This window comes from Strix uralensis, chromosome 1 (genome assembly GCF_047716275.1).
Source record: "Strix uralensis isolate ZFMK-TIS-50842 chromosome 1, bStrUra1, whole genome shotgun sequence".
NCBI classification, from domain to species: Eukaryota; Metazoa; Chordata; class Aves; order Strigiformes; family Strigidae; genus Strix; species Strix uralensis.
In genome coordinates, this window is record NC_133972.1 from 81,478,613 (window position 1) to 81,501,856 (window position 23,244).

At 40.4% G+C, this 23,244-nt stretch overlaps 1 protein-coding gene across 5 annotated transcripts in view; it reads left to right on the top strand.

Moving 5' to 3' along the window:
* DUSP22 (dual specificity phosphatase 22) overlaps positions 1 to 21,257 on the top strand; it is a 44,726-nt gene extending 23,469 nt beyond the window's left edge. For 3 of the 5 annotated variants that reach the window (XM_074873172.1, XM_074873163.1, XM_074873181.1), the window contains 4 exons: positions 7,289 to 7,338; positions 12,765 to 12,839; positions 14,374 to 14,545; positions 17,430 to 21,257. In XM_074873172.1, the coding sequence (XP_074729273.1) occupies positions 7,289 to 7,338; positions 12,765 to 12,839; positions 14,374 to 14,545; positions 17,430 to 17,615 (483 nt within the window). In that variant the 3' untranslated portion in view covers positions 17,616 to 21,257. The remainder of the gene's footprint in view (positions 1 to 7,288; positions 7,339 to 12,764; positions 12,840 to 14,373; positions 14,546 to 17,429) is intronic. The other 2 variants (XM_074873191.1, XM_074873198.1) reach the window with 1 other exon arrangement.
* The last annotated feature ends 1,987 nt before the right edge of the window (positions 21,258 to 23,244 follow it).

Here is a 23,244-nt window from a genome sequence, read left to right on the forward strand (position 1 = left end):
TGACTTTCTTCTATGATGTTTCACTGCCTTTTCATGGTAAGGGTTTCCTCTCATGAGATGTTTCAGAAGACCATGCTGAGCAAAATAGCTACCATTTTTCTTTCAGGTGTAGCGGCACCAGAAGATTCTCTCTAGTTTAGGAGTAATGCCCTGTCTGGCATCGGCTCTGCTTGTGAAGTTGGGAGCTCTGACTAATGTTTCAAAAATGACATCAGTAGCCCACTAAGAAGCTTCCAAGAGACTTCCATAAAGTGGCTTTTAAAGTGTGTCAGGCCGGGCCTTCATCATGAAGTACCCTTGGCAGAGGCTGCTGTGGTGATGCACTGAATTAGTTCACTGTTTGAATTGCTTAGCACACGCTAGCTGTGTCAGGGGAAGCATGTTGGCACAGATGGCACAGAAGGAGACGATGAGGACTGTTTGAAGTTTCCAATGGTGAGATGTTTGCATGAGAGATGTTTAGGCCAGTAAACGCCTGATGTTTCTCATTGCTTGGATGGAGTGTTGACCAGAACAGAGCAAATGCTCCAACCCACTCTGCAGAGGAGATGATGTGGAGAGTGTGTTAATCCATTCTTGCAACGTGAGCGTATTCCAGAGGTGTAGCAATCATGTTCCAGCATTTCCTGAAAGAAAGAGGCAGGTGGGATATATTGTTTTATTGTAGTACTCGGGTATCCCCTTGAGGGTTCAGGGACCAAGTGTGATAGGTAGTGCTCAGACGTTAGATACGCCCTGACATGTCTAACATACATCATCTAGACAAGGCAGACTAACAGAGTCCTTCCTCTCAGCTGAAGTATGTAGTCCTGTAAATATTCTTGGTGTGTCCTAAAGGAGATAAACCACAATTTGCTGAAAACTATCAGTGTTTTCTCCCACTGTATTCCTTTAGATGCACCAGGTTGGAACTGGAATTCAGGGTTAGAATTAGAAACAGTGTGTGCAGCTCTTTGTGCAAGTAAAATAAAATCATTCTCTTCAACATTTGCCTCTTACAGTTTTAGAAAGGGTGAGAGATGGGGAAGGAGGGCTTTAACAGGACACTATATTTGTGATTGGCACATCCCAACCTTAATGACATGGACTTTTCGGAAGTCTCACTGAGACTATTTCCTAAGAAAACCATGAACAAGCATTACAAAAAACCCATGACTTGTAAAAACTATTGTATTATTCCAGAAAACACAAACCAAATGTATAAATTCTATTGCAGGAGCATCCTGCTTTCTGTTGTTCATATTCTTCATGTAATTTCAATTTCATTTATATTATTTTTCAAAACCAAACCTGACTCTGTTGTTAACTAAAGTCAATTAGTGGTTGTTTTTTGCTGAAACACAAATGTATTTTCTATGAGTCATTAATAAAATCAGCACCAATGGTGATTGCTACAGAAAGTAACTGAAAGGACAAACAAACGGTTGAACGGTTTTCAGTTTAGCAAATTCAGTTTGGTGCATTACTGGACTAAACCCTTGATAACCTCTTGTTGGTTTGGCTTGAGGAAGCTTTGTGCCGGCTGTTTCCCACTTTAGCTTTTTTGCTGAAATGCCCCTAAACAAAAATAAGTCCTCCTGCCCTCATCTGTTGATGTGACGACTCAAATTAACACATGGTTTTTGACTAACCTGAAAGAACTTGCCAGGTGCTGGTTTTCTATTTGCATCTGGGTTCACAAATTTTTTAAGGGTTTAGGTTTAAAAAAACTTTCTTGGAAGTCGTTGATGGTATCTTTACATAAATTTAAATAGAGAGGTTTAATGCCAAAAATACAATCCTGCTGTTTTTAAACTTTTTTTTTTTACAACCCCTTCCCCCTACACGCTGCCCTTGGAGAACAGAAATTTTGTAATTTGAGGTTCTTTCCCCCTCTCCTGCCTTTTAACATCTGAAGTTCTAGATTCAGGTTTCCAATGCTAACTAGAACCTCAGAAATATTGTATATATAGCAGTGGTGGGGGCAATGTTCTGAAGAACATCTGTAAAAACCATTACTTGGAAAACCCACTACACGTGAAGTAATGAGTAGTGTTTCTAGTCCTTCCTCTTATTCTCATGTATACTGTTTTGCTAAAGTAGTCAGTTTTATATAAAAATTGCTGGACAGATTTCTTTCACGGATGAACTGTATGTTAGTGTGATTTAAGGTATAATCACACTGAGCATCATTCTTAATGACTTCAGAACATCTTTGATCGTTACAAAGGAGCGAACATCTGTATTGGTGCTGCATTTGTCTCGCAATACTTTTTGCACCTTATCCTGTTTGGAGTCAAAATTATTCTTGGTATTGTGTGATTAAATTTGTGTGTGCTTTTTAGAGATCCTGTTTTCAGTCACTGACCCATTATCTGACATGTAGCACTTGTAGATGTGTCATTTTGCTACTGCAAAATTCTACATGTTCTAATGAAAAAACCCAAATGCCAGTTTTTACAAGTTTAGTTAAAATGAAGCTGGAGTTTTTAAAATAGATTATAGGTAACTAGAATAGAGACAGTGTTCCTTAAACTGGACTCTTACATTTCCTGAGCACTTCATGAAATACGGGGTTTAATAACAAAGATTTAATTATCTTTCTTAAAAGCTAATGATATTAGGAAGGTAGTGTTCTGTAGTCTTACTGACCTTTCCAAAGGTGAGATAACAGTTCAGTTTCCAATCTTAGTAGATAGACCTCTAAAATAATTGCAGGTTTGAAAATGACTGCAATTCCATGAATACCTTTCTAACTGTAGTGTAAAACCTCTGCATATATGTGTGTGCGCCCAACCCTTTTTGTTTTGCAGCAGAACTGACTTGGTTCTAGAATCTGTGATGAAATTGTGTAAGTGTTGTCATTGTTTCTCAAATACAGTGAATTTTAGAAATTTTACTTAACTCTCGCTTGTTTCAACTTTGACAATCTTGAAATCAGAATACTTGCTCTAGTTTTGTTAGCTCTCACTGTATCGGTTTAACTGTAGCATTGAGTTTCAGGGCCTAAGAGAGACAGAAATCTAGTTTTGGTGGTTACTCTGCTGAAACAGAAAACAGAAAAGTAAATTATTTTATTTTACTATTTTTTTTTGGGGTAATCTTAACAGGTTAAATACACTAAAAGAAATGAGAGTGCTGCTTTTATTTGATGAGGTCATCAGTTAGGATCATCATGTGAATAATAAGGAAAAAGTTTAGAGAAGTGTGTGTGTTGGAGGATAGGGGTGTTTGGTGGTAAAGGTCACTGATGGAGAAAGGAAAGTGAGCAATGATTTAAAAGTAACAAGTGGAAAGAGTAGGGAATTGAGATGACCAGAAGAAAGCTGTGTTCAGCATCTCATTGACCTGGGATCTTGGGTTTGAGCACATTCCATATATGTGGAACATCTTATTACATGAGAACGTACATAACTTCTGTTTAATTAAAAAGGTTGGATTTTTTTTCTCTTTTTTAAATTGATAATCTGGGAAAAAACTTGGAGATATAAGACATGGGTGACAGCTGTCAGCTGAAGAAATGTTTGAATAACTATATTAGCAGCAATATTCAATAAATAAAGTGGATGATTACTTCATATAGGATTTAAAACAATATTTCTCTTTTCATCAGTTTTTATAATTGCTAGCTTTTCTCTTTGCTTTGAACAAATACCATATTTTGGGATAAGTAGCTATTCTGAGGCACCTAATTTAGTGTGTGTAGGTGAACTGGTACAATACCCGTTTTGAGTTGTTTTGTCCTTCCTCCACTGAATAATTTTCAGAGAATTGTCATTCTTAGGGAACAAAAAAGAGTTAATTTAAAAATAAATTAATAAATAAAGACTTCCATGGGATTGACATCAAATTTGTATTTGTCTTCACATCTTTATTACCGTACAGTTTTGGTTCAACTTTGGATATTGCACCTGCAGCCAGATTCAGGTTAGTTTAATGAAACTTCAGACTAGGTACTGATTTGGAGCCTGTTGAAATTTTCACTAGAAGCTGGTCTGCTGAACTCTTCAACAATCTTTTGATTTAGCTTACTCTATTTTGGTTGCTGTTTCAGCGATTGTTGCCTTCTTACATGTTATGCTTTGCAGTTTCAGAATGGCAAACAAACTGCTAGGTAATAAAACAGTGATGTCTCTATATTTCTTCCATGCTAGTACCCCATCTAAGATGTTGTAGGTGTTTACTTGTTCATTGGCATAAACTGTTCTGCTTTGAAAGGTCCCTTTGGGACAGTTCTTAGATGTTATCTGCAGGGTATGTGCACAGGAAGGACAGCAGTGTCGGGGGCACAAACATACAAGTAATACTATGATCCTGGGTAGTTTTTTTTTTTTTTAAAACAGTCACAGACAGTGGTGTTCAGTAGTTAAGTGTCTTTCTATTGCCAATATGTTTAAAAAACAAAGTCTATCCAGTATAAGTGAGGAAGAGCTAATTCCAGCAAACAACATACGGTATCTACACAGAAAATCTCCTGAGTCTCATTTATGAATACCTGACCCATACAATCTTGTGTCGTTGTATTTCAGGTATCCAGTTACAATGAATTATATTTGATCCTATTATCATTATTATTATTTCAACCAAGAGAAGCAAAACTTGATGGTAGGGTGGGATCCTCAGGAGTTACCAACTCTGGCCAAACTGTGTTTGGGTCAAAGTCACTGACAGTTTCACCGTTGACTTTTGTGGGAGTCGGGTTAGGTCACTGCACAGTACTTTTTGAAATCCCACCTCTAACTATTTCTGAGTTGAGTGTGTGATTATTTCCTCACAGGGAGGAGTCCATCACCACAGCCTTCCAAAAACACTGTACAAGTGACATGCATCTGTCAAAACTTGTCAAATTCCAGTAACCTTAACCATCTCCTGCCTGAGAAGCTCTATTAATAAGACTAATAGGCTGATACTGAGCATTTGCAAGCACAGTAGTGAAAAGTGTGCTGTGGGCTTCACTGGAAGTTGTAAGCCGAAGACCTCCAGGATCAGGCTCTGGATGAGCCATTCAGTACCATGTGCGGTCTCTCAGAGGGTAGTTTCATGCTTGCTTGCGGTAGTGGCAACTAGTCAGCCATGACAAAAAAAGAACATTGTGGGTCTTAAACTTGCGTTGGTGCTACTTCTGCTTTTAAAGTGAACATGATCTGAAAGCCCCTCTGCACTCAGCCTGTGAAAAGCAGTCAGCATGTGCCGTAGCTTCTGAAATCTGTGGAACAACTTGCATCAGTGCATTCCGGAGGAGCGAACCTTCTGGCATATAGTGTGATCCAGAGTGAACCCATCTCCTACCTTCAGTTTTCTTCCTGTTTTCTCCCTTGATGGTGCAGAGTTAGTGGCATGGAGTTGTCTAGAGGTGTAGGGGGAAAGAATAGGATGTAGATTTACTTTCAGGTCACAGGCCCTCGTTGTACTGGAGTGACTCACTTGAAGTGATACTAGTGTCCGAGATAAATCTCTCAGATGTGTCATACAAGATGCTTATTATCGTAATTCATCTGTCACAATATAATTACTGTGCTCGGCTCAGCAGCCTATCAATATATGTATTACTGCTACATTGTCTTTCTAAATGAACATATCTCTGCAAGCTGTTGTGGATCAGCTTATGGCTGTGGAGCCATCCTGGTTTCCTACAGCAGACATCCCTTCTCCCTGTACAAGGCAGGAGGACCGTTACTTGTTGATGCTGTTGCCTCCGGCAGCAAGCTGCTTTGGCTTGCAAACTGATTTCATTCTCATTCTCTCCTCAGCTGCATTTTGCCATGCAGCTCTCACACAAAATGCCACATGCTGTCACTGGCTTGGTCTTGTCCTGATGGTGCCTTCTCCCTCGTCAGGTACTATCACATCTCCATCTCCAGGCTTAGCACTGTCTGCAGAGCCTTCCCCACTCTGACTCTGCATTGTCCAAACCAGAGGCCATAGACAGTAGCATCTCTGCTATGGTTGTGGCATGCTGGGGATGGCCTGTCAGAGTGAGGAAGCCTGGTAAGGCATGGTGGGGACAGGACAGGCTCTCAGATCTGTGTGACTGCGAAGAAGACACTGGCCGAAGGAGTTCTGGTGGATTGAGGAAATGGCTGGTGCCATGTGCAAGTGGTGGATGGGGCTGAGGTATCACCACATCCTCTCTGACACAGTGGTGAAGTTCATGCATCTTGCAGAGGATGGCCACCACAGTTGAGCAATAAAATTTTCACCCCCCACCCCGCCTGGCAAATGAAATGCCTGGTAGATGCATGTTGTGTTCCACCTTGTTGACAAAAGATCTCTTTTAGATAAATAAGCGACTTTCCGTGTGTGTCATTGAACATGCAGGATCATTATGGGGGTTTGCTTTATTACAGAAAGGTAAACTAAGGTGCATTTTATGGTGGACCTTTTGCTGTGAATCCTTATCTTTACAAGTACATCTGAAAAATTCATAACTCTTCATCTGAGATGTCGAAAGACTCTTGGTGAATGATTTAGTTTTTGTGTGTCTGAGCTGCAGTCTATATTCTTGGAAGTCCTATTTGAGAAGTTAGCTAAATATGCTTTCAGAAGTGTTCTTTTTCTTAACAGTCATAAGAGCAAAACAAGCTTTGAAAATAAAATGACAGTTAAAATGAGCATTGACAATGCAAAGCAGTAGTGTCTGATTATAGTGTTGTTTTAAATATACCCAGTAACATTTTTAATGCATCAGAAATGGTTATCTAACTTCCCTAATTATCTTGTAACTTGCTATGATAGCTGACTAAGAAAATGAGGCTATCTTTGTGGAAGAAAAGAATGAGTTTTACAGTTGTCCTTCTTGAAGTTTCCAAAAAATAAAAATCAAAAGTCATACCACAAACATGCTTCTTCTCTGAAATGCATTTTGTTTGGTTTATCAACTAGGTAAATAAAAATGATTGCATGGGATCAAAATAAATTGCTTATCACAATTCTAGGTTGTAGCATCTGTTCAGAGAAATGGAAGGGCAGGAGAAGATGCAACTTATTTTTTCTAGAAATGTAAGAAGAATGAGTTTTGAAAGAGAAGTTTACACACTTTTAGTAAAGATGCTTCTACTTTAAAAAGCTTGATGTTGGGCCTTGGGATAAGCATGACTAAGCTATGTGCTGGTGTCTTAGCAACAAAGCATATGTGAAACAGTGTTTTAAAATCTGGCTGCATAGAGATGATCTCTGCTTGCCTGAACAATGGTGTGCCTTTCTCAAAGTCAATAAAATTGCACAAGTCTAGAGCAGGACTTGCACAGTGGTACATAAATGTATTTAACTTGGATATTTTCTTCTCATTCATTTTTGCTTCTTTACACAGGGAGTGAAGTATCTGTGCATTCCTGCTGCTGACTCACCCTCGCAGAACTTGTAAGTTTTCTTTAAAAATAAATCAAAAAACCCCAGAAATCCCTCAGTACTGCGATGTCTGTTTTACAGTGAATTGAAAGATCTCATTCTGATCTCTCACAAGTATTACACAAATGTGGGTTTTAATCCGTTAAGAAAACACAGTAACACTTTATTCCAGCCACTTTGGTTCAGACCCTGCTTTTTTTTGTGTGAGGGTTTGTAGGAGGGTCAGTATGTAAACACTGTTCATTTGTGGCCTTAAACTTCAGGAATTCCTTTGTGAGTCTGCTCCTAATTTAGTGCCAGTTTATTCTAGCCACTGTTGTAAATCTTTTTGCTTGGCTGTTCTTTTTTGTTAGTGCTATCTCCAGCCATTAACAAAAAGAAAATATTTCAAAGAGGTATGAAGCCTGGTGCTTCAAGGGTTGAAATAAATTCCTCACAGTAGGCCTTCAAGATAAAGTCCCAGTGTGCAAAGTACCCCTGCAACTATCTGCTCCAGAATTCTTGAACCTGTCTCAGAAGGCCCCACTGCTCTTAGTATTAGGCTGGCATGGTGGGGAGTTTCTGCCCTGTGATGACTCTTGCCTTGAGGATATATGTACTGAAACTAGGGTGTCCCAGCCTCGCTCTTTCTCATCTCTGGTAACATTCATGAAACGTTAATTGACTTGCCCTTGGTTTTAATGTTTTGAACCACTGAGCATAGCAAGTCTTGATTCCAAAGAGAAATCAAAACAGGTTTTGTAAGAGAACTTGGATGGTGACCAACTCTTTCTTCCAGAGCTCACTGTTTATGTTGGGGAGAGGTGAGGGGGGTTTCAGCCACATCCTGCTGCCAAGTTTTGTAGAGAAACAAGTAGTTGAAAGGGGCCTGGTAGGTGCGGAAGGAAATGCAGCACTGCTTTTCTCTCACATCACAGCAATATTCCGGCTCATGCTTTCAGGGGATATTTATAGAGTATGTGTTTCTCATACCCTAGAAAGATTCCAGTGTGGCATTTAATGTGTGGTGATTTGCCTTTTCATTCTGCATTTCTGTTGTGATTTTAGGGGAAAGGGGGGAAAAAAAACCCAAGCCACCACACACACCCCCCCCTCAACTCACAACAAAAAACACCCCAAACTCCTAAATTTCAAGACAGGTTTGTAATGAGAAGGCAGACAGCTAACTGCCTTTGTCATGGACAACTTCTGTGGCCTTAATACTTAAAATAAATAAACGTAGAAAAAATCCTTTTGTGAAGGAAAAAAGCTATGAGATTAGAGGGAAACATTCACATGTTGTCATATTAATTGTATGTTGCAATTCTGAGATCTGTAGCATTTCTGAAAACATTTTGCAAATCTGCTTCCTTTGTTAACAGAGATCTGGATCAATTGGGAATATAGAGGGGATGGGATTTGTGATAAACGTTAATCAATGTACAGTTCAGCTCCTCCCTCACTGTTAAATATCAAGGAGTTATACTGAAAAACCACCTCCGGCACTTGAGCTGTCTGGCGCAGTACCAAAGCTCTTAAAGCTTCAGTAAGAAGATAGAATATTTGCATGAGTATTGTTTCTGTTATGCTGCAGGCATCTAAAATACTTGCTTTGGTATCAGGTGGTTGCAAGCAAACGTCATTACTTCTAATACTGATACATTCTATCACTTAAAATAAAACTTGATGAGTAACCGATTTTTCTTTTTTGCTTTATACAGTCCAGATCTTTAAGTAAAATCAAATGATGATGCTTGCAAATAGCAATGTTGCTTGCTTTGCACATACAATTTTCTGAAAGCAAGAGGAAGCTGTGTTTGTTCAGTCTGTGAGGGTTTGACACAATCTTATCTAGGAGAGGTTAACCGTACTGCCTGTGCCCTCTGCGGATGGAGGGATAGCTGGGGAACAGGAAAGGGAATTGGTCCCTCTGCAACATCTTTGTGTATCTATCATCTTCTTTTAAAAGAGGGATTCTGGTGTTGTCAGGGGAAGAAGAAAAAGCAGCATCCTGTATTGCAGGTCATTGCATTTTCTTGGCAATGTTTGACAGGCACAACTGACCAGATACACGCTGCTGTCTTGTCTGTCTCTCCCAACAGCAGATTTGTCAGAAGCTTTGCTGCTACTTTGCAACTGCTGGCAGGTTGGTAAGGTCCAACTGAAAGCCTTTACCCACTGAATTTTGAGACTGTGAGCAATTAATTCACTTCAGCTCAGTTTCTGTGAGGGAAACTTCTGGTTTCTTATGTGTGTAATGCACATTTACTCCTAGTAAGCTTGTTTAGTGCAGCTCCCTTCCTCAGAGGAATGAATTGCCAGGGAAATACACCAGGGATTCCCCTGTTAACATGTGGGTGTTCAGTAAAAAAGTCTCAAAAGCTTGCTTCTACTCCTGTGTTCTGCCCCTACCAAGCACAGGAATCAAGTTGCTTTTGAGACTTGAGGTGCTTTATAGGCGTTAAATGAGTGTTTTCCCTGGACTGTGAGAATTTTACCTTGGTCCATTGACTTCTCCAGAAATGTCATCTCCTATAGAACCTGCTACTAAAAAGTTAATTCTGTAGAAATCAAATCTTCCCTTCCTGTCCTGTTCCAGCTAGTTGTTTTAGGCTACCTGTTTTTAAGAAACTAACCTCCAGTGGTCAGGCTGTTAATGGTAGTAATACAAAAGCCAGATAACCTACTAAGAAAAGACATTTACGTGGATCTTTGTTGCATTTACGTTGCTAAAGGCAAGAAACGTCAAGATGCTTCTTCCTAACTGATGTGGATGCTTTCTTTTTAACCTTTTTAATATTTGTGGAAGTCTGACTAGCAACAAATGAATATGTAGATCTGGTGGTATAACTCTGTCCTCAGCTTAGTTTTGGATTATCCAGCTTGCTAATGCTGATAGGGGCACTGTACTGGTTCTTTTTCCCGTGGTGTTTTCCCACTGAGAAGATGATGCAGTTCAGGACCCACCTTTAAGCTGGGAGATGTAAAAGCCAGATATCATGTAATAAATTGTCTTGAAGTAACTGTTTAGTCCAACAAATAGGCTGCAAATCAACACATTTGTCAAGTGCTTTCCTGTTACAGATGATAATCAACTGTGGTTAATGTAAGACTTGCCATTCCTTGTGTCTGGCACTAGCCACACAGCTAACTGGTCCTCGGTCTTAGTTTTCATGTAAATGTGGTTTGTACCCTAACTTTGAAAATGAATTTAGGTAACTGTTTGCTGGAGCCAGCACAGACCCTGATACCATAGGGTTGTCGAGGAGTACCTTTTTCCTTTTCTGTCACTCAAGGTGAGGAGGGGCCATGGTTCTGTAGAGCAGCACTAATTCTAAGCTTGGCTATTTACCTTCTCATTTTCATGAATGTCTGTAAATGCTTACACTTGACAGTGTTTCAGCAGATGTTATTGTCAGCAATAAGGAAGGGTGAATAAAACTGAGTGAATGGAGTTCACTGCTAGCTATATTTAATACCTTGCAAAGGTGTTAGGCTCATTCACAGACATTTTTCAAACCAAAGTATCAAAGTGTTTAACCAAAACTTGTTCTAGACTATTGAAGTGAGTTCAGTGGTGCTTGGAGCTGTGCTGTTGGCCAGATTTTCTAGAGAGAAAGAGAAAAGATGGGTATATGAGAAGATTGGGATGTTGTCAATCCAGCCCTAACCAAGTTTCATTTGACTGAATCAGTTCAATCTCAGATTAAGTGCTCCTTCGTTGTGCAATAGCAACGCCTCTTGCGCACACATCTCATTTGTCCTCTGAGTTCATTTATATAAAGCTGCTTGTGCCCCCCAGGAAGATGTGAGTGCCGTGATTTGTTAGAATTCAGCCACTGAAAATGTTTTGGACTGGCAGTCTGAGTAGAAATGCATTTGTAAGGCTTCATCCCTCTTCTTTGCTTATCCCACGTACTCAATCAGTTTCTTGAGAAACATCAAATTCTGAGTTGACATGCCGTCCTAAAGCTTGGGGTTGCATTGTGCCCTTGAAATTTTCCAAATAAGGCACTCAGGTCTTCAGCTGTGTTCTCCATGTTGTACCCAGTGATGCAAGAACTGCCTTGGAGAGGGAGTCCTGGGCTTTGAGATCCCTGTTTTTAGATATTTCAGCTTAGACATCGTTGCCTTTGCAAGTTCTACAGGTACTGTCACTCTATTGCATCACTGTTGTCCTCCTCCAGGTCTTGAGTGTTTATAGTATCAGCAGCTGCACTGTTGGGCAGGAAGGGAAGCTTCCTTTTATGTGGGTATTCCTGATTTTTGTGTGGCTGTTGGTGCTGGGTTGAGGTTTTTTTCTTTTACCCTTGTGGTATAATATTCACCCTGAGAGGGGAAACATCTTGAATACAGGACGTTGTGTTTCATGGGTGTTGAGAGCAATGTGCTTTCAGGTTCGTCTTTGCCGGTAAGGCTGGTACTGACTGCCCCTTAAAAAGCTCTTTGTGTTGCACACATTGCTACTGCTTCTGAGCTTAAATTGCAAGAGTACTCAAATGCCACAGCGATCTCCAGCTCTGTTGAACTAAGAGGTGCTGCTTGCACCTGCAATAAATTGCAGGCAGCCCCAAGGCTTTGCAGTCTGAAAGGCAGAGGCAGCGTGAGCAACTTGGGACTGGGATTCAAGGAGGTGATGCTGCAGATTTACTGAAGTAATGACAGCTGCCCAGTTACTTTTCTTCAGACTTGCCCCACTTAAAATGAAAAGGCATGTGTAAAGGATAATGAAAGTACAAACCTTAAGGTTTGTAAACTGAGCCTTTATCTTCTCCACATTTTCTCTTCCACTGCTTCAAAAAAGGTGGGCTGTAGGCAGGGTTTGGCTGACACTCTGAATAAGGGCAGGCAGAAGGGGTACTGCAGTCTAGGGGAGGAGACTGGAAGGAGCTGAAGAAGTCAGGGCTTCAATTGAGGATTTTTTCATAGCAACAAAAGGTAGAGATTTCTTGTTGCAAAGAAGAAAGTCATAACATTTAGATGTGTCCTAGTACATGGTTTGAAGAGGGAGGTGAAGTCAAAGTTAAATGTAAGTTTAGGTAGCGGGTAGTGGATGCCTCTGTGAGAGACAGTATACCTTGAGAACTGTTCATGTGGTCGTGCTGAATTTCATCTAACATCGGAGCATATGCAAGGACATGCAAGGTCAAGTTAGTAGTTCAAAGAGGAGTAAAACACAAACTTAAATACAGACTTGACTGTCATCAGAATAAAGAGTTTGTTAATGTTTATCACACCATAGTACATAAGATACCAGTTTCTTCTGCAGGTAGAGTGGAGAATAACTGTGCCAGTGAGTATTGTGTTTCATTGGCAGACACTACCTTTTACCTTGTAAGACCTGTATTCAGTTCTAAATTCTAGCAACAGCATTAAATGAGCTTTCAGAAACATTTCTCTCTTTCTAAGTAGTGATTTTACTGAATAGAGCACTTTCTTTATTCCCTTTCTGTTTTCAGGGCAAGGCATTTCAGAGAGAGCATCAAATTTATCCATGAGTGCCGGCTTACAGGTGAAGGCTGCCTAGTTCATTGGTATGTATGCCACTTGCCAAAAATCTTCCTAAGGGTTTCTCTACCTTGGTTTGGATGTTAATCATTTTAATAAGTTAGTGTTCATCTCCACTTTATAGCAAAATCCCCTTGGACTGAAATGCCCCCTTTATTTGAAGAGCCCCAGAAGATTTGTGAATGCTATTAAAGCCTCACGCTAGGACTTTTGAGTCACTGGGGTAGGCAGCTACCTGGAGATAAAAGGAGCCCAAGAAATTCTTCTTGACCTTCTCTTCTTATCAAATCTTTTTGTAGTACTGATTTGACTAGAGATGTATTGACTAGAGAGGTATTATTTATTTCCCATTATTTTAATCACTGCATTTCTAAAGATGACTTCCATAATTCTAATAATTTGATTAGTTTCTATAACAGCTATTTTGGTGACTTCAGAGTTGTTAAAAAAAATTTTCCTCTGAACAGAAATTGATTTTTTTTTCTCTCTTTTTTTCTTTAAACTGCTGAAGCATTCAAACGTCGCATTTGTTAATAGCAAGTCTCTGATTGGAGAGGTGCTCCTGGGACTGTAGAGAATAGAAGAAGAAATCCCACCCTGGGTTTTTTCTTGCTCTCTCCTATTGGTTGTAGTCTTTGTGCTGTATGTCCAAGTTACATATCTGAGTCTATATCTGGCATGAGAGTCATCTCATGATTTGAACACTGGACTTGTACACAGGCCCTGAGCATAAATCCTCGGTTTGCTACTGACTCATGATAGGGCTGTGCGTGAGTCATTTGGTCAGTCTCCATGTATGTAAGCCAGGGATAATTTGTCTGAATTCTAGTAGAGTTTTAAAAATCACATACTTAAATTTGTGAAACATTTCAAAAACATAAAATGTTCTTGAAATGCCAAGTGAAAGAATCTGGTACAAATGTAACTCAAACACATTCATTAATACTCACAACAGTAATAGTTCAAAGTTTTTTGTCCAGCGCTGTCAGACAAGTAATAGTGAATGATTCTTATTTTATCCCAGTGTTTCACGAGGCAAAACTGAAGTCTTGAGAGTTGAAGTTGCACAATGCATGGATAGCAGAAGGAGGAAAAGAGCTCAAGCAACCAGACATACGCACTTGAACAGTTCAGTTAAAGTTCATTTTGGCTCCATGAAATTGAAGCCTTTATTCGTGGTGGAGAGGGAATGATCTTATTTCACTGCTCTGATCTATATAGGCATAAGAAAGTGTGTGACTTATTTCTAGCTTATTAAAACCCAAATCTAACTTAGGACATGTACACTCTCCCCTGGTTTTGTGAAGACTTAACACTTATTTCTTCCTTTCCAGTCTCATATGAATTACAATTCAGAACCCGCTTTCTTGGTCTTGCCATAGATTTGTTCTGATGCGTTTGAAAAAGCAGCACCAAAACCTTTTAACTCAAATACTGTAATATTTCTTCCTGGTGGCAAGCAACACAGCAGTCTGCTGTGATGTTGGGAAGTGATGCTTTTAACTATGATAGATGAAATACAGCACTACTTCAATTTATTGCACCGCCTTTCTCATGCAGCCTTGCAGGTGTCTCTAGGAGCGTAACATTGGTGGTTGCCTACATCATGACCATCACAGACTTTGGTTGGGAAGATGCACTGTCTGTTGTCCGTGCAGCGAGATCCTGTGCCAATCCTAACATGGGCTTCCAGAGGCAGCTACAGGATTTTGAAAAACATGATGTTGATCAGGTAAATTAACTACAGACAAATGAACTGTGAAACACAACCCCAAGTCTCAGATCATGGGCTGCTTCTCATTATTTTGAGGCGTGGGTGGTTTATCTGAGTCGTTGTTTTTGCTTGGAGGGAGTGGCTTCTTGGCCAAGCCTGCTCCACTGGGGCGGTGTGGATAGAAGTGAAGGTATTGAGGAATGCTGGATGGGAGAAGAGATGAAGCACAACATCTAAACACCACCTGTCCGGCTGTGCTCTAAATCCAGTGATTGCTTCATGTGTGATAAGACACAGTACAAGACTGACACCTTTAGAGGGCTAAAAACTAGAGTGTTTTGCTCAGGATGCAGCAGAAAGACCAACCTATAAATACCAGTTGCATAAAAATAGCGGGTTTCCCCCCTACACATTCATTTGGAATAGTAAGCAGGAAAGAAATCATAATCAGAAATCTACTATCCAGGAGTTAAACTAGGTTCTCATTATGACTTAAGTGTCATGTTCCCCCTATCTTCTGTGGCTGAGACTTAATAAATTTTCTGATGTGCAGGACAGTCTCAAGTCTGACCCTTTTTTCCTTCTTAACCTTTGAAGGCTTTGTATACCTAGAAGAATTGAGGGAGCAGTAAGACTGCAAAGTGGTTTTCATAAAACAAAAACTAGTTTCTTACCCCTAAAAAGAACCATCCCACGCAAAAGACCTGCTCCCCGTGGGTGACTGGTGACTTCCACTTATGTTAACAACCTAATCTGGCCATCACCTCCATTTTCCATTGCTCAGCATATTGCTGTTCTCTGGGCTCTTGTGCCTATTGTGCTTATTAAAAATCAGCAACAATAACAGAGGCAAACCAAAATCAGAAAGCAAAATACATGAGGCAAAGGATGTTGATTGTTTTAGATTTTATTCCATCCTGTCATTCTGCTGCAGAAAGCTCAGAGTTTAGAAATTACCATTTGTTTTGCATGATGCAGTTTGCAACTGTAAATATTTGTGTTTTTTTAATATTTAACTGAATGTTTCCTGGATCGTTTGGAACTGGTGTAAATGATAGAGTAACCGATTTTTAAGAGACAAAAGTCAGAGGGGGACTTTCCAGACTTGTCTCCTTCCTCCCTTACAGTCATTTCTATTCTAATTGGTCTGGGCTAACAGCAATGACAATTAAGGCTATATGCAAATAGCCTGATAAAGACAGTAACGTCTCTCTTTTTTTCATCCACCATGGACGGCACATTCTGCCTTTTTTCACTGAGGGGGAGGCAGTAGGTTGTAAAAAGAAATATCCACCTGTAGTCACTGACTGGGCTGTAGTTTCCTACTGTCTCTTAACACCAACCACATCCTTAGCAGGTGTCTGTTTACACACCTGATTTCAGTGGAATAACGCCATCTGCCAAGGGTGTGAACTCTTTTCTGATTTCAGCAGCATGGGTGTTTTGCTGTGCTGCTATAGGGTGGTATCCTGTGGGGTTTCTGGAATGGGGTCCTCTCAGTCTTGGTCTTACAGGAAGGGGTTTAGTCACTAAGGTCACAATATGGTTTGCACCAATTCCAAACTCTCACATGGTAGCCTGAGGCTTCAGATTTGTCTCAGTACCTTATTATTTTTTGGGAATGGGAGGGAGTAACTATGTTGAGGTCTTGTCTCCCAGCATCCTAGTAAATGATCTTAATGAATCTTAATGAAAGCTGTCCATGAGCCCCAAACAGAACAAAGCTCTGAAAGTTAAGGCTTGAAAAATGAGTATTATTCCCACTGCGACAGAATGGTTGGGGTTCGTGTCTACTTGCTGCTTCTGCAGAAAAGAGCAACAAGATTGTCAGGAATGACTAAATGGACTCAGATTATTCAACTGGTAAAGAAATGACAGAGAAGGATGTGATAAAAGTCTATAAAGTTGAGTGAGATCAAGTGAACAGGTGTGATTTCCACTCTTCCCTGTAATGTGAGATGGAGCTATCAATTGGCAGGTCCCAGTCAAGGAAGAGGAGGGGTTTTTATACAATATGTACTTACAGAGCTTGTTGGCATCCAGATATCTTGTGGTAAAAATTTGTGGATTCCAAAAGTGATCTCATGGTAGAAAAATTCATCTGTTGCTATCAAAAACAAAGATTCTGCCTCAGTCTCTGAAAGTATCTGAGCTGAAAATTGCTGGAAGCTGAGGAAATGACCAGGAGAAGGGTCCCAGCATTATTGTCCTGCTGTTGCCTAATTCTTTTCTCGGCATTTACATCTGGCTACTCTCATACCAGGATACAGAGATGGACTGACCTTCAGCTGGACTTGGTTCATCTGTTACCACGTACCATATTCAGTCATTCACGTCAGTAACATACTAGGGTCCTATACTATAGCTTTTAAAGCTCCTGGACCCTTTCTTTCCAGAAGATACCTTTCCTGATATCTGCAGTACATTTTTAACTACTGGTGTTTGTGGGCTCAGCATTAAAAAACCCAGCATATGAGTGGTTCACTTCCTGATTTTCAGCCTTCTTGCAGCCTGTTGTGACTTGGGCAAGTTGGATGATCATATTAGCTTCCACACTAATTCATCTTATTGTTTGTATATGCAACGGGAAGAAGGTGTTTTTAAGTCCAGGATGTGCTTACCCAGTGGGTGTTCCTTACTCTGTATTACTCCAGTCAGCCAGGCTGTATACAAGCGTGTCATTTTAGGGATACATTTAGGGATGTAAGGGATCTCGGTGATTTCAAATGTGTGTTCCTGTGCCTATGTATTCTGTGCTGCTATTGAAGGACATGTTGTATTTGGAGCGTTTTTCTTTGTGTTGTTAAAGGCTCTTGAAATTCTGTAGGACAAGAGGGAGTATTCTGCATCAGTCTCATGTTATTGTTTCATCATATTGTATGTGTATGTTCAATTTCTGCAGTTCAGGCAGTGGCTGAAGGAAGAATATGGGGAAAACTCTTCTCAGGATCTGCAAGAAGCCAAAAATCTTCTGAGCAAATATAAAGAGCAGGCAGAGTTGCAGCAGAATACTGGAGGAAGACAGTGGAATAACAACTTCTCATCTGTGCCATCTCTCTCATACAGCAATTACACAACAGAGACCTAATCGTAGGAGGTTGATTATTTTTTTTCCTACCTTTTGAAAAACGTCTTGCCATAATTTCCATCCCATCTTCAAGACTCTCGACAGTAATCATACAAACAGTTGATTTGTAGAAAGCTTCTTGATGAAAATACTACATTATGTGTGTGTGTATGAGTGTGTTTCACACAGTTTCATAATTTGGGCAGGATCAAGCTCTCTGTATGCCCAGAGACATGATCCAGTTACTGTGGCTGAGCCAGTTTGTCAGCCAGCCACAGCTATTATCCCATTATGTCCACATTGCGTGGCATTTGCTGTGAGGTTAGCTCAACTCCTTTCATTGTAGGCTAGCAAAGGGCTCTGAGAGATGAAGTCTGGTGATTCAAGCTGTGGCAGTTTGACATCTCTGCACTATTAATGTGGTGAAGATGTTACTGCACCTGAAGAAGGAAACTCAAGTCTCTGTCTCTGCTGCTCCTGTTCACAGTCCATTGGCAACTAATACCGCAGAGGTGGGCTTGAACTTGAATGCTGGGCTGCAAACTGGAGCAGGTGAGATATGGGTATGTGTACCTTTCTACCAACAGTAGCATCTAGGAGAGAAGTGGGACAGACAGCTCTGAGTAATAACATCTTCAACTGCCACAGTTGTACTTGCTTCAGTGCACGTGAGACAGAGCTGTTGGTAGAACTGCCACAGACCAAGAGCACCAAGACTGTTACCACAGCTCAGCTGATGTGCAGTGATTTAAGCCGTGGTCCCTTGATCGTGCATCTGGTCTCCCAACATAAGCTTTTCTGGAGAGTAGTTTATCCGGTTTCCAGTGCGGCTGGACTTCATTCCCCGTGGAACACGTGCCTCTTCAACACACGCCCCTGCGCACATGATAACGTGTCTCCAAAGAGTGGGCTCAGTGTGAGTGTGAGCACCTGTTTCTTTGCTTGTGCTGTGGTTTGCTCTTTGACTTCAGCTACCTCAAAAAATGCTGTTCTTGTCATTGTGGTTGTAAATGCAACCTTGAAAATTGCCTTGTGTAATCTTAATCTGACACTGAGTGAAGTAAGTGGGTGGGTGTGTGTGAGAGAGTGTGTGTGCGCATGTATATTTCACAAATGTCTGTGTTTGAGAAGTTTTGTTTTCTTTTAAAATTGCCCATATTTCTCACTGGTTTAAAAACTGAGTTGTTTGAATTCAACTTTCTGCCATTTTAAAACCACTATATATTTTGCTGTGATCAGATTTGTAGGAATGCATTTGTAAAATATTTTTAAACTAGGTTAAAGCTAGGGGCCATATTCTGCTCTTGGTAACATTGTGTGTTTCTGGAATGGAGCCATTGCCTGGCTCAAGTGTATTCTAAGAGTGTAACTTCAAATGTGTCACCAGGGATGCTGGGCGGTGTATTGATTTCTGGTGGTGTAATGGGGGGTGGCACTGATGCCAAGATCATGGTTTCTTGTCTTTGACTCAGAGGATGGAAGGCCTATTTTTCTTGAAGATTCCAGAAAATAAAAAATACCTCCCAAACAGCCAGGGTAGAAAAACAAAAACGAACCCCTCAGTTGTTTAAATGTGATGTACTTCATGCTAAAAGCTGAGCACTGAGGGAGAAGCAGTCAGCATACTAAATAGACTGTTGTCTCTTTCAATTTCTTCAGTACTCTGACCTCCCATCCCTTCACAAGATTCCTCTTCATGTGATTTCCTGCTTGCTTTGGGTGGCAGTGAATTCTTTGGATGGGAGCAAGGCTTTTGGGGTCAAGTAAGCTCTGGCTGTTAAATATCTGCTGTTAAATATCTTCAAAAAATATATGTTGTGGCTTGTGAAATACGGATCTTGCCTATCAATAATTGCCAAAAAGGAAAAAAGGGAATGGGGTGGAACTGGGCTGACCGTTTCATCTGAATTCAAGCCTGCATCAGGGTTCTCATTGCACTAAGTGCTTTAAGTGTACTGAACACAGCGAGAGCAGGATAAGCATGTCTGTGTGGCAGTAAGGGATGCTGTTGTATTTGAGAAAGGTGCTGGAATTGACTTTATTTTCAAGCTTGTAGCTAAATGAACCACTGCCTATTTGGTATATCCAGCAACTGCTCTGTGTTTGCCTGGTAGAAGTATTTAGCTCTTCTTGAAGATGTTGATCTGCAAATAATTGGTTGTTTAGGAATTCCCGCACAGCAGTGCACATGTTCGTGGTCCCCTCTGTGCACTGAGGGTAGATGTGGTAACTGGAAAATGCTCTCCTTAGTAACAGGGTCTGACACGTGTTCAGGATGCTGGTCCATTTGTTCAACCCTGGATTCATAATAGGATATGTGGTGCAACTTCAGCCCGTCCCCAAAGGGCAGGTTTGTCAGAAGCATTCTGCCTGTGCTCTTGCAGGTATCCAGTTGGTCCATCCCGTAGCTGACTGCCAGCACTATGTATCCCATAACACTTCTGGCACTCTTGTCCTTGTGGTAGTAACCCTGTGAGTGCTGGTAAGTTGTCAATTCTTTTTCCTGTTCTGACAAATACAAGGCAGAATGGGAGACATCTATTAATGTTCATGTGTCCAAGATTATTCTGTACTGGATTTTTTTAATAGTTTGGTTATCCCCAAAGGGTCAGTCCCACAAACAGCATTTTTTCAGAACTGAATTTAACTTTAGGGCCCTATAGCCACATCAGTGTGCATTATGCTGCAGCTCAAAAGCAGATACAGGGTAAAGCAGGAAGACAGAGGGAGTGCCATATTGTCAGAAAGTGGAAGTGCTTCTCTCTTTTTAAAAGCCAAAAGAGGTATTTTCTGTAGTCTCTTGCCTCTACATCTTGTTTAGTGGTCTGTATGTACTATGTTTAAGAGTGGTAAAAGAGCAACAGCAGTCTAAGAAAACCAGAATCTGGTTTGTCCATGTAGAGAGCAGAATGATAGTTTACGCCTTCATTGCCACAAGGTGTGGAAGAGAGTAGCTACAGTTCTCACCTTTGACCTTTTAGAAAGGGAGAGGAGCTAACACAGACTGAGAACATGACATGATTTGTCTTCCAACCAGTCTTTCAGTGGCAGTTTGTAGGACTTTCCAGCTATCTGGAACATCACTAGACCCCAGTCCCCCTTTTGGTAGTTGGCCTTTATAGTGTAGGCGGTGCATTCAGTTATTTTGTTTCTGTACTTCAAAACACTGTCCTCATTTTGATGTTCACTGAAAAATGTATAAAGTTTATAACACGTTATTGGATATCCAGATTTGAAACATATAATCGATTTTTTTGGGGGGCTAAAGTCGATATCCATGTGTGATTATGAGCAAATGTTTAGTGTTATACAATGTAGGTAATGGGTAAATGCATTAGTATTTATTACCCTGTTTTTTAACCTGGAAAGAGTTGCTTCCTTACATTTTGTGGTTGAGTGGGAAGATATGGCAAATCATATCTCTGTTTTTTAAAAAGGAGAGTAATAACATTGGTTGCTATAATGGCCACTGCCTATAAAGAAGTCAGTGAAAAATTATAGTAATTACTTCAGCTAGTTTAAAAACTCTAAACCTGGTAAGCTTCTTGATTCTGTCTTCCTCTTCCTGGGCATCTTAGCGAAGCCTTGATTGCTTTTTCCAAATGTTTGTATTTAATACATTCTACAATTTTTTTATAAATAAAAGTAAATGTTAACACCTGATCTGCTTGTGTATTTCTTGAAATCAGTAATAGTGCCTGGAAGGCTTCAACTCACTATACCTGTGAGTACAGTAAGAGTACAAGACCAACTCATTTTGGTATTTAGATTACTTTTTCTCCCGCACACAGACTTCTTGAGACTTCCCCTCTCTTCACTAAGTTCTTCCAGGTGAGTTCAAGAATCTGCAGCGCAAGCATCTCTTGATAGTAGTCCCACAAGAGGATGTTGCATGTTGCTCTCTTACTGTTGCTGGCCCATCATTGTGACAGGGTATGTGGTGAATCCAAATTTTTTATTCTTTTGAAATATCTTCTTTTCTATAGCACACAGGTTTAGGGCTTAATTAGATGTAAAACTTAGCTGGTTTACAGACTGACAAGACTCAAGGCTCTCAGTAGTGGTTTGTCAGAGGAAGCTGATGTAAGTGGCAGGGAAAAAAAAAATTGTAAAATTTACAGTGTAAGGGGGGGAAAAGCCCCATTTAAATTCCCAGTGATAACACTGAATTTCTGGTTTGACGCTACCTCTGCTAAGAGGGTAATTCTGGCATTCGAACAATCAAAAACTCCCAAAACAAAAAACTCACCAACCTGAAAGTGTCATCAGTCATGCCTAAGTAGCCAGATCTCATGGCCACTTTAGTTGTTGCCGAAGGCTGAACTGTCCATGCGTTGAGACTTCCTCATCATGAAGGCAGAGTTAGATGCTCAGGCACAGTGGATTTTGGGTCTTTTCTTTTTGTCCTCTCCTCCTTCTCCCAGCACTTGTTTATAGACAGCTGGGAATGTGTGGATGTTTCCTAACATGTGTGTGGATCTCAGGGATTCAACTAATTAGTACTATCCTCCATTAGAATAAAGTTAATGTGTCTGTAGATAGCTTTGAGTGTGCTAGATGCACCTTGTTTGTAATATATTTCAGTTCATCTCCAGTGTAAGTGGGATGCCTCTGATTTTCTTGATGTGTGTTTCAGTCCTCTTCCTATCTTTCTATGAAAAGACTTTAAATTCAATGCAGCCTGCTATGTGAAGCTTGAATTAGCAGTGTAATTACCTCCTTTCTCCTGTATGCTATCCATAGCAATGTCTTAGATATACATGCTATAGCATCAATAAGACAGAAAGCATGTTTAAAATATGATCCCTTGTGAACTAGGAAAATCTCTTCAGTTGTAGAGGAGGCTTCCTCCTAACCCCAAAAGAAAACAGCAGTTTGAAATGAAAAACACACTGCTGCTTTGTCTTCTATTTGACACCTCTCAAGGGCAGTTTTTATCCAAATCACATGTAAAAATTGTGCTGCAACCATGGTGCCATACTACTGTTCTCAGCTGTATGTCTCGTTTCATTCAATGTTATATGTAACTGTTGTGAGTTCTAGAAAATGTCAGTTCTGCTTTGATTCATGTAGTCCTGTCCCACCTTGCAGGAAACTGAGGGAACTAGAGGGCAAACCTACATGTCCTTAGATGTGCGCGTAACCCAATAAGGAGTTTGGGCTTTGTCAGCAAATTATGAGTCCTTGCACCTCCTCAAGAAGATTGTACAGAGGGAAAATTATGATGGTCTCTAGAAAATATTAGCACGAGGAAGATGATCTTGCACTGTACAATGTTCCTGTAGAAACCCCTGGAGACACAAAGCATTTGACAGAAACAGCTATTTTCACACTTTGTTCTCAGCAGAGTTTTAAATGTGGTTCTCGTTTTCCATGTGCCCCAGGTCCTGTGTGTTTTAACTATTTCATTGCTACATTTAGCTGCTCTCCAGTGTTATTTTTCTGCCCTCACCCAGGGAACAAATTCTTCTTTATACATGTTTGAATGTATGCTTTGCTCTAGTAAATTATGCAAACTGCAGTTTACCAAAGTGAGCAGCTTGTGAGTAGTAAGATGACTTCCTGTAGTTTCCATGTAGTTTCTAGTGTAATTATTAGGAGTAGGCACCTGATGAAGTGTGAGCAGGATGTGCCTTTTTGCCATTGAACA